This window comes from Cryptotermes secundus, unplaced genomic scaffold (assembly GCF_002891405.2).
Source record: "Cryptotermes secundus unplaced genomic scaffold, Csec_1.0 scaffold123, whole genome shotgun sequence".
Classification (NCBI taxonomy): domain Eukaryota; kingdom Metazoa; phylum Arthropoda; class Insecta; order Blattodea; family Kalotermitidae; genus Cryptotermes; species Cryptotermes secundus.
Genome location: NW_019736394.1, coordinates 1,197,759 through 1,214,977, shown reverse-complemented (window position 1 = coordinate 1,214,977; position 17,219 = coordinate 1,197,759). Strand labels below are relative to the sequence as shown.

The window sequence follows — 17,219 nt, the reverse complement described above, 5'->3', positions numbered from 1 at the left end:
GAAATCCTCGCCATAGATCAGTGACTCATAACTCCTAATTTTCTCACGGAATGGACTATATCTAATAATGACTTCGGCGAATATTAAATGTTTGGATTTTCGTAATACTTCCTTTCTCATTGTGCGTATATTATTTCCGCACGTTCGATTCAACCATACGGTCACACATCGTGGTGTGATGATGAAGTGAGTTATGAAGATTATCGCAGTCTGCTTGCTGTTGGCTTTCCGTTCTATTCGTCCCTTAGTGACCACACTGCCCACATCAGTGACGGAGACAACACGTACCCAAGCTACGTCGGTAAGCTTCTAGTAGTCTATGCGGTCTATGCGACGTTAAATCCCAAAAGATCCGTGGGGCTGTACTGAGCGTTACTATCACAAATTGCACAGATAATACAATAACACGTTTCCGTGGGGCTGTTACGAGCGTTACTATCACTAATTGCACAAATAATGACCTTTTTTTTACGCTACTCAAAGTGTTACACGTCTCAAATATAGAAAGGCATTAATTAACGCATCGGAGATAAATATACATTTGACGCTTTTGACCACGGATTACTAAATATAAGACGTTCTTGCCCAATATATGGCACGGATACCAATACAATAGGGTGAATTTGGTGTTTCAAGGACGACTGGCTGCCAGCCTGATGTTACTCTATGGCAGTAAAGTAAATGCTCTCTGTAATGTCCATGGCGGTCCATAGAACGAATAGAATGTACGACTCGTGCAGGTAGTAAATCCGTGATTCATGATTTAACAATCTGTAATAACTACGCATGTAGGACATTCGATACGTGTAAGTTTGTATGTTTGATGTTATTTCCAATAAATTATGAGGCTTTTAAATATGTTAATGTTGAGCAGTGGCTGCTTTGTATGTAAAAAATACCAAATAGATTTTAAGCAAGTAAACACCTGAAGAACCCTAACCTCTAGAACATAACGGCGTGTAGTCCGTTGGGTTATTTCTCAGATAATGGGACTCGCAACCATCGCTGTGAGAAACACAGAGTTAAAAGAATCTAAATGAAGTGTTTTACCACACTCAAACCGTAAGGTATTAACAAATGATAAAACATTAAAACCCTAACTAATGCAGTAACATAACCTAACACAAAACAAAATTCAACTGACGTCACCGAAGTCACACGACGGAAAATAAAATAATTTAATAAACAGCCTTTTTTCATGCTTGGTTGGTTCTTATTTCTGCCAGTAGGCATGCCATCATTTGTTCCATCTCAACAGTGTGGCAGTATAGCAGTCTCCAATCTGACCACTTCTGACATCAGTTGTCATGTAGGATGTGTGACTACAGACAGCATTTGGATCGATGAATAGACTGCACACTTTCAGGTCATAGCTATAAATAACTAGGATACTATCACTATTTCCACAATTTACAGTTCTTTAGTGTTCTCAGTCTGTTACTAGATGTTTTCTGGTAACAGCTCTAACAATGGCTATTCTTCTGCTACCAGTTCAACTCCTCCATTCACAGACTCCTGTACAGAACTGGGTTGCCGCAGTTGTGTTTCAAGATAACTCCTCAACATGGATGACACAGAAACAACTTGTTCCCATTGCTGTAGTCCATGTTGCATTATTAAGAAACTGCTGCTAGCAATGGGAACGTGTTTATTGAGCTGTTGCCCGGGAATGGCACTGGTATATCAGCCTATTTTGCGGTTCTTTCATGCCATTGGCTCTACATGCTTCTGGCTACTACCATAAACACTTGACTTCAACAAGTCAAGCAACCCCACGTAAAGAAATTTAATGCACTTATGTTTTGAGACTGAGTGGGCCAATTCACCTGTCTCTCTTCCTACCAATCTTCCATCATTCATTCATCTTCATTCAAAAACTCCCTTACTGCTCTGCCTAAATGTGGAGGGTAGCCACTCTCGTCTTTGTCACAAGAGGCACATTCTCTACATACAGGAGTAATTCATTCTCCTGAAAATTTCTATAATACAGAGCAGTTAAACAACCCTCAATAAAATGTGGTCCAATCAGAGGTCACTACACCATTTGAAAATTGGTGTTGAAAATGATGTGCTACCTCATGTGGCTTGTTGTGAGCCCAAGAGTGTGAATACCTTGTGTTCATCCTAGGTAAACTGAGTCTTATCTGTGAACAGGATGTCACACAGAATATGTAGCCATGGTTGCAGCGAATCACAAAATTGTACACAGTGGGTGTGATCTTATGATAAGATGTCTTACTCCTTGGAGGTTATATACCTAGAAACAATCATGATGCAAAATTCTCTATACCTCTGCCTGTACAATACCAGTCATCCTGGAAATTCTGCATATACATGCCCTTGGGTTTTGCTACACTGCTGTTCTTCATGTCCTGCCTTCATGCCTGGGAAGAAACCAGGCTACCTCAAGGTTCTGTGTACATTCTCAAATATTTTGCAATGCAGAATTCTGCAAAGTGAATATCATTGGCAGTATCATCACAGCCGCCCAACCATTTCCATTTCAGAAACTGTATACAAAATGCAGGTCATTTGTAAACATGTGAAGCATTTTTACTATGACTGCAATACAGTACAATCGTGCTAGTCTAGACAGTGTAGAAGTAGGAACTCTTTGTGAAGTTACAGGAGTGCCAGCTTACTCTGCTAGCGCATAACTATATAACAGTGCCGAATCCACATTTTTTGCTCCAAATGACATGCAGAACACACTCCTTAAGTTTGGTGAATGAATCGCTGAACATTCTGTGTGCATCCCCCTTCCCCCAACTGATGTACATTTTTATCAGATTGGTTACATGGAATACTGAAAATCATCACACATGAAACAATCACCTCTACATTCTCTTTACTGTATACCCTTGTCTGCAGGTATTGTAAGCTCCATGTTTTTTCAATGGCACACTTACGTTGAACTCCTACAGGACATGTTTACAATTCATCTGATGGAGAACTCTGGAGTGGATCTGCTGACATTTCTTCATCAAGATAGGATTAGTCAGTACATCTTAATGTTGTGCGCAGGTGATTCTGAACTGGCTACTTTATATGGGGTATCAGAAAGATTTGTGCTACACAAGCGGTACTGACAAATACAATTACTGATATTATGTGCATTCTCCAAATGTTGACCTGAAAATGCCCAAAACTCCACTCATGATATGTATATTTATAAATGTAAGTGTAACAAGTGTTTTATTACATGTCAAAAATGTCCAGGCACTAGAGGAATATGTACATAAAATTCTTAAGCGTTAACAGTTCTTGCTCTCCTCACCATACATAATTTAATATGCAATGAAATGTATATATAATAAGTTCTTGTCAGAACTTGTTGTAAATTTATAATAAACTTCCAACTCAGTCATCACTGTTTCTAAATGACCAAGAAAACCTTATATACATAAACACTGCCTCATGTTTTGATCACTGGCAAGGTGTTGGCCCTGATTTTTAAGCTGATTTGCTCTCCCGTCATCTTTCCACATTATTTTCATAGAAGGTGTGAAGGGCTTGCCATTGCTTGGAGCGGAGCAAGATGTGGGGACGACGGTTCTGCATAAAATGAACAGCTTGTTCTGGTTTCCAGCAGTTTTTCTGTAAAGTGACACAATATTTTAAGGATTCTTTAAAGGTGATTGGGATAATGTAACAATAAAAAGGAGCACTGTCCATCATCTCTGGCTCTTCTAAAAAGTTACTAACTTATAATAATACAAAAATGATGTATTTAGAGACTGGATTATATGGTATGTAAAATGACAAACTCTATAGGTGAAATGGAAGCAATGGGAATAAAATTACGTACATTATAAAATGACTGAATTTTTATTTACTGGGGAGGTCTGTGACGAATTTCATTCTGAAACCTTAAATTCAGGATTACAGAATTCTGTAATACCGTTTTTCCAATCTTCCAAATTTTGTGTGTGAAATGCCCACTTAATATTTATTTTGGGGACAAGATCTCTGGTGCCTTAAGAAAATCTTAAATGTGGGTTACAAATATTTGCTTTAATCTAACAAAAGAATGGGCAAATATATGTTATGTAAGTCTAAAAGCAACAGGAAATAGTATATGATGTGCCTGACTGCATAGCAGCTTCTATTTAAAGTCAATTTCTTTTTGTGCCCACGTTCTGGTTTTAACAGTAGATATGTAATATATGCACAGTATTTACACAACTGAATGCAACTTACGCACACATTTACATCAGAGACAAACTTCATACGAAGTATGCATGAGCCTGAATGTACCCATGCAGCTACTCTTAATATACAAAATGTGTAATGCTGGTCTGTTGTTCTAGTCACTCCTCGTGCATGCATCTGCTCAAGTTCAACAAAATGACAGAGACTTCAAGATCTCTTTGAGCAAACAGTAATGGCACATAAATGCTGTATTAACCTGAAAGGAAGATGATGCTCCTCCCCAGACTAAGAAACAGGTCTACACACAAACTGCAATTTATATATTAATTTCATAGTTATACAAGCCAACACATGGCAGATATTAAATACGTGTGTATATGTAATGAAAACATGTTATGAACAAAATCAGCTTCTTTCTCAGGATATCCTGTCTTCACCATTTCTATCTTCATGACTATCACTGTAATACTTGCATTATTGCTTGAGGAGGACGGATGTGCAGTGTGGTTGCTCCTGCTCTGCTTGAGTGCTTGGCGAGTTAAGATGTGTGTCTCCGTTGTGATAACTGTTCTACGGCAAGCAGAAATGCATTTGATGTTGTGTATGTGAGTTACGTTTCCACTATAATTGCCTGAAAGCTAATATATCTGAGTGCAACGTTGATGCAGCTACTGGTAAGTCATCTTTCACGTGTGATAATTGTGTTACTGGGAAGGAGCATTCGCTTGTTAATAATAATATAAACAAGACATTATCCTCTGGGATGGACTGTTCTGGATATCCTGCTATGGATAATGACTCCCCTAGCCGGCAGCTTGAAGCAGTTTGCCTTAATGGAGAATGCACCATGGAGATGGTGAAATCCCTTATGGAAATGGTCATGAACCTTAGCTGTGAAGTTCAAGTACTGAAAAGCGATAATACTGCTCTGAAACTCCAGTTGCAGGATTTATGCCAGTTTCACACACCTCCGCCATCCATATCAACAGAGGCTCTTTCATCTACACATGATGCTGTTGCTGCTAAACCTATAGGGATGTCTTAACTTTGGGAGGTGGTCACCCTGTATCCACTGCTGTATCATCCGGATCCCGCCGGCAGACCTCACTACCTGAGCCCTCTGCTATGGCCAGCGACAACCAGGCAGCGGATGGCTTCATAACAGTTCTGAGGAAAGGGAAGGAAAATCATCCTTCTATGCCTTCAGGGGTGCCCAACCCTCCAAGGAGAACTAGGACTCCACTTTTTGGTAACAAAAGTGGCTCATCTCTTTCAACTGTACCCAAGAGAGTGAGAACCAAGGCACATATTGTCTCCTGATTCTCTCCTGACGTAACATAAGCTGACGTTGAGCAGTCTTTAAAAGATCAATTGGAGCTTGCTTCCCTAACATTTACTAAGTTAAAAACAAAGTTTAGTTCATATTCCTCCTTTCACATTGCTGTTTCTGAAGATGGTTTTCATCTAATTAATAATACAGATGTCTGGCCAGTTGGTTGTCTAATCATCCCTTATTACGGGCGATTAAATCCAGACCAGATTTACACTGTGGAAAAGTCAGCCGTGTCTAGGTCCCCTTCCTCTCCGACAGGTGTTCCTACCCCTGACCATGCAAGCGAAATTATTTGGATATGTTATCCATGACCATGTTTCACACTACCTTAAGTTGAAATTAAATCCATGCCAGCATGGTTTCACAAAATATAAATCCAACACCACCAATCTAATGATCTAGATTTTATTACTCCCCTATTTGACTCTCAACGTCAAGTGGATGCCATTTACTTTGACTTAACTTCTGCTTTCGACTTCATTCCCCACTCCTTGCTTCTTCACAAACTGAGTGCCCTTGGATTTTCTGGTGGTTATGTAAACTGGATATGCAGTTACCTAACCAACAGACAATTGCGGGTCCGTATTGGTGAAAATATATCATTGCCTTTTGAAGTATTGTCTGGTGTTCCACAAGGATCTGTTCTTGGGCCTCTGCTTTTCAGTGTCTATATAAATGACTCTTGTGATTCAATTAAGCACTCCAGGTACCTACTCTTTGCAGATAACATAAAAATTTGCCATGCTATTAGCTCTCCTGAAGATCGTAATCTTCTGCAATCTGACATTGACTGTACATAGCTGGTGTGCAGCAAAGTATATGAAACTCAGTGTTGAGAAAACAAAAGTTATAACATTCTCCAGGAAAACTAACTATCTGATATATGCGTACAAACTTTTTCACTTCCCTATAACTCGAACTTATTCAGTGAAAGACCTGGACGTATATCTTGATTCTAAACTTCATTTTTGTAATCATGTTAATTTTATATTTTCACATTGTGTTAAGAAGCTAGGTATAATTCGTAGTATCACCTTTAGCTATTCAACCCTTGGATGCACGTTCATATTATACTTTACTTTAGTTAGATCCAAGGTTGAATACGCTTCAGTAGTTTGGAATTCCATTACGTCATCTGATTCAAACAAACTAGAACCAATTCAACAGAAGTTTGTGGCTCTCTGTTTTAAACTTTTTTTTTCTCAAGTTGATTACTGTTACAATTTTGCTTTAGAACAACTGATATTGCACACCTTACAAAAGAAGAGATATCACATTCATGCATTCTTCCATATTCAAGTTTATCATCGTTCTATACTTTCCCTTCTGCTTTGGAAATTGTTGGCCTTCGGATCCCTGTTTGATATATCCGAGACTTTCCTATGTTCAATGTCTGTTCTGTTAGTAAAAATTGCCCCTCTGCCAGATGCACTTCTGCTGCTAATGCGGTTTGTAGGGACGTTGACATCTTTGGCCAAAAACTCTGTTGTTGAAACATATCTTATACTGAATTAATTAAACTATTGTTATTATCATTACTGTTGTTATTATTATTATTGCTGTTATTATTATTATTATTATTATTGTATACTGCTCTATTTGAAACTCGAATTGTTCTTCGCTGTCACACTGTGGCTTTGTTTCTGTATCTTTATTCATGCTCACTTTGTAATTAATTTAGACTGATATTTTTTATTCTGTTTTTTAATAATTTTTGTGTATTTCTATCTATTCATGATAACTTTTTAATTAGCCTCTATGCTGTTAAGTTTGCATGTAAATAAACACGAACTGAACTGAATTATTATTATTATTATGTACACTGTGCTCTGTCTGTAATTGGCCTTGCGGCTGTTGGCTCGGCACATAAATGATAAATAATTGAAATGAAATTATTCACTGGCAAAACAACCATTTTTGAGCCAGTCTTTCTTAGAAGATTCTGCCAGACCCATTCCTTTGTGAATTAGACCGTCCAGATTGTCCTTTGGATTTCATAACAAAGTGTATTAGAGAGCAAGGTTGTTGGCCTTGTGTCCAACCTCCAAACTGGAGGGCTAGGTATTTGTACTTATGTCCCCCCCCAGGCATTGGATTCCCTATTCCTCACCTTCCATGACTCACAGGGCTATGATGGAGATATTCTAACCCACCTCCACATGCAACATATTAGTCATTCATTGGATGAAATTTATAGGTATGAAAGGTTTAGACACAAAGTGGATATAAGGTGAAGAGTTCTATATCACATCGTCCAATGGACTGATTTTTATTGTACTACAAAGCATTCTATCCCAGGAGACAGAACTCTTCATAGGCAGGGCAGCAGGAACCTCAAATCCAGCATAGTTAGAAGGTATTCATAATGAAATGGGAGAAAAAAATTTGAAAGAAGGGGACTGAAACAACTGAGAGTTATGAAGTGTAAGACCATGAAATTAGTGGATGAGGGAAACCCCCAAAGAATAAGAAGTCATGCATCAAAACTCTATCAAAGGTGAAAGAATAAAGTGCTGACAAAACATGAAGGGAACAGATGGTGTAGCTACGCATGTTAGCAATGGACAGAAAAACATCCACATTTTTTTTTATACAGCTCTCCATAAGCAACATAGATAAGTGGTCAGCTTTACACTTCATAGTGTTACAGGCTACATGAATAGGAATAGTGTACATCACACTAACCTGCATAAGGTAGCAGCCCACAAGGGTACTGCTGCGAGTACGGCCGGCCTTGCAGTGAACATACACAGAGCCACCTGTTCCAGCTACCTCATTGATGAAACTTACACCTTTCTTCAGCTTTTCCTGACATGGTGCCTCAAATATGTCTCTCGTATGAAGCTGCAGAAACTTCACCCCTCTACTTTCCCATTCCTGAAAACAAAACAGTAGGTATTATATTCAGGCACACTGCTAATCCTTCAACTTTCACACAGAAATGCTATTCAGATCCACACGGCGTTTCCGTCTTTTAAATTTGTTTCTAGATTTAAACAAAAATTATATTTCTAGACATTAAAATCAGCTCCTCCAGTGAGACTGGAATGCTTGACAAGTTCTACAGTCCATTCGCGGAGACGAGAGAGTCCTCGTAAACAAATGCACGCGGTACCTCCTTCGCTCTTTGAATGAAGTCATGCAGCGATCACGTGATGCGTGTCCCGTTGCAGGGGCGTCCAAAGTTCACTCTTCAGTCTGAATGCAGGTTAACGTGCATCCGAATGCAGTGAGTACAATGAAGTAACTGCGCGCTTTGTCCACTCCTTGCTGTCAGCTGTGGCGACGCGGGGCTTGCTTTGTTTACGCTAACTGTCTCGTCTCCGTGAATGGACTATAGGTTGACGTACTGGTAACTCACGTCTCAATAATATTAAACTGTAAAGAACACCTCAGTAGTGGTACTTCCTACACAACAGATGTAATCACTGTACTGCCATGAAGTAAATTTCATGAATTGGGTAGTGGCATTTCTCTGCATAACACCTGAGAGTGAAATACACGTACTATTACATCCACATGACGACTATAATGTTAAGGAAAAGTTGTCCCTGTGCTCAACTAATTAAGCACTACACCATGAAGACATATAGGGGAGTGGAGGTATAGATCCACACTTTCTTGGCCTTGGCACTAGTTGGAGGAGAGTTGTCAGCTTCACGCCCTGGCCGCTTTACCCCTGGGAAAGAGCCCCCAGTACCCATTGTATAGGAGGTTGGCTGGACCCCAGAGCCGGTTTGGATTACTGGCAAAAAGAAAATTCTTGACTCCTCAGTCGCCCAACCCATAGCCAGTCACTATACCAACTATGCTATCCCGGCTCCAAACTTAAACTCACCTTTCTGCCATTTGCAAACAGCCAAAGCTCATAGTCTTCATTCATTGACACCACTGCTTTTACATTCTCTTTATCAAGAAGCTGCACACAAATGAAATAAGAAAAGAATGGTCAGAAAAATATTTTCAGAAGTCAAGATATATTTTCTCCTTTACACCTTATATTTTCTGATACAAAGGTTATCACTATCCAGCTTTATATTGAAATTACATTAATTTCTTTTGTTCAAATCCTACATTCAAATGATATCATTAACTCTCCTTACATTTGTTAAGTTTCTCCCACTATTTTTCTTTTTATATTTACTTGTTCTAATGAGTACCACATAAATTTCACAGCCATTTTCCCACACACTATGTTCCAAATCTTTTAACTTATCACCCTGGGCAGTTTCTTAACAACCTACCTCAAAGGACAGCTATCACACACAACCTGCAAAATAAACTATACTACACAAATTCTCAAGTTTTCACAGCAGTGGTTGGGTTGTGAGTCTGTGGAGTCTTGTAGGCAGATGCTGATGTATCAGAGGAGCATGGTAAAAAAGGCATGCAGGTTGAGGAATTGGCTCAGTTATACAGGGACATTTTTAAACCTATTTATGTGTTCATGGCTCCATGCTTCACTGCTACTGGGGCACTGCTGGCCGCTAAGCACAACGCAAATTTTGTTGATGACTCAGCATGCTTGACAGCCAATAAGGTTTGGAATGAAAGAAAATAATTAACTAGTAAACCTCTACACAGTATTATGTTACACAGGGGGAAGTGTGGTTAATGCATGGGAGTTTGTTTATGATTTCTCAGCAGTAGGTAGGAGTTCATAAGTGCCATAAGTCATTTTTTTCCCAGTTAACAGTTAAGTCAGCAGTTTGGTATGACATGGTTCGTGATATATCAGAGCAACGTGTATTTCTCTAAGAGACCTATGTGAAATATGGATCTGCTAGAAAGTGTCAGCAAAAATTTTGACATAATTTCCATAATGAAAGAGTTCCCAGCAGACAAACAGTTCACAATTTAGTGAATAAACTTAGAACAATGGGACTCAGACAAGAAAACAGAACATAAGCATCAAGTGCTTACTGAGGAGAAGTGATCATTGTGATTGTTACTTCTGGGCTCATGTGAAGGACAAAGTTTACAGCAGTAACCCTTGAATGGAAGGACTGAAAGAAAACATTCGCAGAGAAACTTCAAATATTCCTACAGAGAATCTTCCGCCAGTGCGAGGATTGTCTATGTGTAGAGAGGCAGCATTTTCAACACCTTCTGTGATTTGTGAACAAAGGTAAGAACTTCCCTTCATTCCAAATGTTATTGGCATGCTGAATCATTGGCAAAATTCTCGTGCACTCCGCAGCCAGTAGTGCACCGGTCGCGGTGAAGCACGGAGCTGTGAACATATTAAGTTCATTAAAAACCACTCTGTATAAGCTGATTACAAGGCAGGTGGTCATTGTGGGGAGAGGGAATAGGGAAATGAGTTCAATCTGGGCTAATGTTAATGGTGGATAGCAAAATGGCCCTTCCCCACATATAAGGAAAATATATAGGAATACTGAAGTGGGTTTCCTTTTCTTACAGTTTCACTTTCCTTACTGAAAGTAATGCTGTGTCCCTGGAAACGGTCATTCTTTATTCAATTTCCTGCTGGTGTCTAAAAACTAAGAGTACGCCTCAGAAGGGCTGCTTTCCCACCCATAGTGACAACTGGCCCCATTGCAGCTCCTCCTTTCCCCCTTCCTTGGGTTTCAGTGACCATCCTCCTTGCAACCTGCCTATATAACCAACTCCTCATCCTGCACACTTCAACCTTGAAGATGGAGGCAGAATGTTCCTTTGAAACGTGTGTGTTTAAGAGGACTGAACAAATGGAAGTCGCTTGGACTTCCCACTTGAAATTTCACAGCGTCTCATTTATCTGTGTACGATGGGTGCCGTGCAGGCTGACCCCACAACACAAAATGCAAAGAATGGGTCTGGCATTAAAGCATTTCCATCACTACCACAATGGACATGATATGCTAGCCTGAATTGCCACAGGTGATGAATATTGGGTTCACCATTACCACCAGCTGAATATTTTCCTGACAATGAAGCTGTAGAGAGGGTAGTAACCGCCTGGTTCTGACAGCAGCCCAAAGAATTTTATGCTGCCGGTTTTCAGGGGCTTGTGAAACGATGGGACAAGTGACTCAGTGTACAGGGAGCTTATGTTGAGAAATAAAAGCATTTTTCAAGTCAGTACTCTTATTTGTTTAAGTTCTGTATCCATTTGTAACTTACTTATTGACTTACCTACATTATTAGGTTTGGTAACTGCTAACAAATGGCTAATTAAGCTAAAGCTATCACCGTAAGAGGCCATGTAGGCCCATAGAGTTGTGAGACCTCGAGGTTCTCACATTTTCTAGACAATCGGCTCACATATGGCAGTAAGGTTGTCAGCCTTAAGCGCCAGCTGCCCTTTATCCCCCAGGAAGATTCCTGGTACTCATTTCTGTTAGAAGCTGAGTCGATCCCAGGACCACAGTGCAGCTGGTAGGATTAAGTAAATTAAAAAAAAAAAATCCAATGTCCTCATCTGGAATCGAACCTGCGACCTTCCAGCTTGCAGCATTGTGCTTCAACAAACTATGCTACCGTGTGCCCTAAGAAATGGCCAGTTCTGGAACTATTTAAGCGCTAAATTAAACTGTAAAAATTTCTTTAATAGTAATTCTATTATTCCTGTTAGTTAGCCATCTCACATGCAACTTTCTTTTTAAATCGTTAAAATCTCTTCTACATCACTGGTGTATGCACACTACATGATTCGACCAACATTGGTCATCTTCAGGGGTCTCTAAAATTGTTGATGAAACTGCTGTGCTACTCACAACACAATAAGAGGAACTACCCATCACCATGGTTGCACAGACAACAGCATATCCCAAAAACTTAATTTGTGGGAGGAAGAATGGGAGTTCTGTCAACAGTTTTAAAGACACCTGAATATGAGCAATGTTTGTCGAAACATGTAGTGTGCATACACCAGTGTTGTAGAAGAGATTTTCATATATAAAACTTTTAAACGACAAGTTATATGTGGGACATCTAACTGGAATGAATGGGTGATGTGCAACTTGTTGCACATATTCATATTAACTGTAAGAAAGCAATGAAGGAATTCTTGTTCTTTTATTTAAAAAACACAAGCTATATTCACTAAATGTATTCAACTGATCTCTTGCAGTGTTATCTCCAGATCAAACGCATACAAATTTAATTAAGGTTAAACAGTTACTAAGGATGGTCGGCATATACGCTCTCGATTGCTTACCGAACTGACAGGTTACTAACCTGGCCCGTCATGCCACGAAAAGGTAGGGCTCCCAAGATAACATTATCGTCAATTCTGTCATACCAATTACGACTAGTTACTTTTTCCATTACGACATTGTAGAACAATGTCGGATACAATGTCAAACGACCAAACATTATTATTATTATTATAACGAACACACTCTCACGCTTTCACCTCCAAGTCACTACCCACACTGTTTCACTGCTTCAATCGAAGTGAAGTTACGAGCGTTACGAGCAACAACACGCTCTTTCATCCCTATATGGGCCAATATAGACAACACGTTTCAAGGCTACTACCAACCGGCTGAATCTTTACGATCTTTACCAGGCTGCTACTGACGCAACACCAATGTATTTATGGTATTCATTACGATAAGCATGGGTTTGATCGTTTCATACACATAGCAAACATACTTGTCTGTTTCCTATGACATTTAGCGGTCCGTGTCTTTGACCTCTTTGACAGTGCTGCCATATACTTCGCAAAAACTAACTGCTGTGGTACCGCTATATTTTTGTACAGTCACCTGCAAAAGTCTGAGAAACACTGCATCAAACACAATGTCTGGTAATGTTCTATAATTTCAGTCCTTTAAAATTAATAATTTATTCCTCCATCCATTTTAAAAAATAATACAGAAATATGGGAGTGATGGTGCTTTAGTTATACTGATCCAGAACCAACGGAATGAAGTGTATAAAGACATCAGAAAAAACAATACTGTAGCAGACTAGCAAGTATCATTTTGTTTTTGAAAGGGATTCTGTATGTCATGATATTCTGAAAGAATACTATATTTAGCAAAGTATTTTAAAATTCTGTCTGCTTGACATCAGTGATGAACTTTTACTCTTTAAAATTACAATATGAAGTTCCAAAGCAGGTATGAGATTAAACGTCTGATAATTCTTTGGTATTGTAAACTAGCAGCTATCTACATCTGGGAATACAACAAAATTTTACGTTTATTTTTACACTCCCAAAGGTCAGAGCAGTTAAGGATGGTTTACTCATGCACAGCAGCTCCTGGTGTAAAGATGCTAATCACAGCATACCTTTGTTCAACTAAATTTATGAAAGGATGGAGGTTTTAAGGAGTTCTGCCTTCTGAGATACAACACCATGTAGTCTGCTGAAAGTCAACTGACATTCTGGAGGAACATGTCGCCTCCATCTTCAGGGTTGAAGAATAAGCCAAGCATGAAGCAGGCAGCAAAGCACAGCTGTACATGATGGAGGTGACACTATCCTCCAAATCACTGTTTGACTTCTAACAATTGGTGTTCGAGCTGCGCCACAGCTCAAGCAGTTAGTCGCTGGCTTCCCAGGTTCGGTCAAGTGGGATTTGTGGTGGACAAAGTGGCTCTGGGGCAGGTTTTCTCCGAGTACTTCGGTTTCCCCTGCCAATCTTCATTCCGATTGCTCCACAATCACCCTCACCTATCATCTGGGGCTGGTACAATAGGCCAGAAGTGGCCGCAGTACAAGGGACTTAGTCCCACCCCATGAGCATTAAAAAATAACTGTAAAGTGTAGTTCCAAGTGGAGTATACAAGTGGTCAATAAATTCATTTTATAATCCATACCCCATCTATAGTCACCTACCCCTAAATCATGACAATAACAACATATGCAACAGTGCCATAAACATGAATTTAAATCTGAAACACATAAACTTAAATCGAAAACCCCCTAGTATAAATAGTCTAACAAAACTTCATAAACTAATATGCCAGCCTGACTGGTTGTGAACTGGTGCAACATCCCAGCCTGCAGGCTAACCAAACACATCAGCAGTCTTCTCAAGGAACACATTCAGCTACCTGATTCCCTCAAAATCAAAAACTCAATCAGTACTGTCATGTGTGTCTGTGACTATAGACAGGGTCTGGATTGGAGATCGAATTTACTGAGTACATTTAATTATAGTGCAATCGCTGATCTCCACACTTTACAAATCACTACAGCACCTGCTAAATCTTTTCAGTCTGTTGTGGCTTAACAAGTCGTTCCCTTGTAATGGCTTCTAACGTTTGAGATTTTTCAGCTTCTGCACTCATGCCATTGCCAACTGGCTGTCTCACAACTGAACCGAACTCTAAACCTGTCCCACTGATAACCCCTTGGCATAGACCGAGTAGAAAACACTGTTTCCAACAGTTCCAATATTGTTGTGTGTGGACTATTGGGGTTACCACATGATTGCTACACAGCAGCCCACTGGTGCACTGTCTGCTGCCTAGCAATGGGTGTATAAGCCACACTGCTCCCTCCTTAAGGCTATTCGTTCTAAATTGTCTACCGGCATATTGCCCTTTCTTCTTTTCTGAGAGCTGTGCTTGTGACGTCTGTGATTGTTCTCACTTTCCTCTCCACAGCTCAGTTTTCAAGGTGATTATTCCTCCAACCACTCCCACTGCTGCCTCCTTAAGGCCACTCATCCTTACATTGTGTTATTTAATCTTGTTTTCATTGGTAAAATCAAAACTTCAGTTCAGTAATATTTTCCTTGAATGCAGAAGTAAGTTCAGCACCCCCAATTATATCCCTCTCTTCAAACAGATTAGTAGTGAAAGACACAGTGAACTTCATAAGCGGCCTCCGTAGTCTAGCGGTAACGTTCCCACCTCATGACTCATGGTATGCGGGTTCAAATACCCGGCGGAGGTCGTCGAATTTTTAAGGGCGGAAAAATTCAGGGAACAAGTCCTCCGGGAGGGACTTTAAGCTGTGTGTCCCGTGTCGTAACTTTATGGCACATAAAAGAACCTCATATCCCCAAAGGGGATCACTGAGCCAAATTCCAGGACGTTTCCTGCCCAACAATAGTCTCTAAGGCCTCTGATAGATGGGGGAAGCGTTACAGACACCGCTAAGCAAGTGGCCGAACTCGCTTGCTCGGCGGGACTGATGGTACGCACCATTTATTGGTAGGGTATAGAGACTGGTAGAATATCATAGAGGGAAGCACAATAGATCAAACTGGTCGTGGTGCATGGGGAAACCCACCCTCTCTAAATAACTAACTAACTAGTGAACTTCATGTATTCAGCATCTTCAAATCTTCTTTCAGACTCCTTCAACAGTTTATTAATATACAGAATGTGGACATACACATTAAATACACTGTTGGGGTAACTGCGAAAACTTGGGGAAAAAAGGTTCAAACACTTCTCATCAGCTGAGTCTTCCACAGCTTCAGGTTTTATGAAAATCAGGTGGTAAGCAGAACAGCTTGCCACCTGCTTTCATGCTGGTTTCTTGCTTTGACTTATTCTTTGATCCTGAAGATGGAGGCAACATGTTCCTCTGAAATGCCAGTTGATTAGCAATGTACTAACTACATTGTGTTGTATCCCAAAGATACAACTCTTCATAACCACGGTTCTGAGAACCTTAAATCCTATATTTCAATGATAGTCTTGGTTTTGCCTATGAGCTAAGTACTGAACTTGTTTAGTTTATCATTAAGATGTGTGAAGAAAGCAAGATCTAGCAACCAAGGAGAATCTTTCAATTGTGGAAGTAAATCACCTCTGTTCTAAGGAAATCCAAAATTTCAGAAGCAGCTGGTGGAACATGAACAAAACTTTTCCTCTACTCAGCCAAGGGATTTCAGCATGTAATACCAAGTCTCTATAATGCACATTAATTTTGTTTAATAAATGTTCGAAGAGCCTATGCTATGAGGACTAGCACAGATCAAGTTTAGAGTTTTCTACACAACATTCATCATATGTTGAAAGTCGGTCACTTCTGTACATACAGCTTGCTGATGAATGATACAGTGATAACTAAAAAGGCTGGGAAAATGGGATCACTTTTGTGAAGCCCAGTGAATCCAGTGTTTTCACTAGTCATGGGTGGAGTGCTCTGAAATATTTTTTCTTCTATAGTCTTCCCATGCAACAGTACTGTTTTTAACAGTGTGTGCTTAATATTGCCACCACCAAAAACCACCCAAATAAAAACAACTTACTGGGAAACATCACAGACATCAGTTGACTCATCTATCTGAAAGTTAAAAATTCACAAATTTCAAGATATTGCTTAAATTGTTCAGTGTTAATAGGACATACGAGGGCAATTCAGTAAGTAAGTTACAAATGGATATAGAACTTAAACAAATAAGAGTACTGATATGATAAATGCTTTTATTTCTCAACATAATTTCCCTGTACTTGTTCCATCGTTTCACAAGCCCCTGAAAACCAGCAGCATAAAATCCTTTGGGCTGCTGTCGGAACCAGGTGTGTTCACATGGCATGGCCTACCTCATAATGCGTGACAGGTTAGGTTTTCACAAAGTCTGTGCACGATGGGTGCCGCACATGCTGACCCCACAACATACGAGGGGGGACCAAAAAATAACCCGAAACGACCTGTTGCGCGTGCATGCTTTGTAGTTACGAGTTGTGCTGCTAGGTGGTGTTAGCTGGGGGTCTCCCGCGACTGTTAGTGGAGCTGGCGTCAGTCTGAGTTAAGTGGTTTGTCTGTGGTGCTCTGTTGTGTGCGTTCCTGTTTCAACCCTTTGGCGATTAGTGA

General features: G+C 39.9%; 1 protein-coding gene and 1 long non-coding RNA gene across 6 annotated transcripts; one reads left to right on the top strand and one right to left on the bottom strand.

Moving 5' to 3' along the window:
* Positions 1–682: 682 nt before the first annotated feature.
* Positions 683–3,367, top strand: LOC111869797. Its single transcript, XR_002843735.2, has 2 exons — positions 683–806; positions 2,872–3,367. It is a non-coding gene; the product is annotated as an uncharacterized LOC111869797 (long non-coding RNA).
* On the bottom strand, positions 3,179–13,081 carry LOC111869796 (phosphatidylglycerophosphatase and protein-tyrosine phosphatase 1). 5 transcript variants are annotated; one of them, XM_023861566.2, is made up of 4 exons: positions 12,668–13,081; positions 9,324–9,404; positions 8,171–8,362; positions 3,179–3,597 (listed from the first exon to the last, which is right to left on the bottom strand). In XM_023861566.2, the coding sequence occupies exons 1-4, from the start codon at positions 12,803–12,805 to the stop codon at positions 3,475–3,477; spliced, it is 534 nt and encodes a 177-aa protein (XP_023717334.1). In that variant the 5' UTR covers positions 12,806–13,081; the 3' UTR covers positions 3,179–3,474. The 5 variants fall into 5 exon arrangements, with proteins under 5 accessions (XP_023717334.1, XP_023717337.1, XP_023717335.1 ...); XM_023861567.2 differs by lacking the exon at positions 3,179–3,597 and adding an exon at positions 4,626–4,722; XM_033753557.1 differs by lacking the exon at positions 3,179–3,597 and adding an exon at positions 4,626–4,717.
* Positions 13,082–17,219: the final 4,138 nt, after the last annotated feature.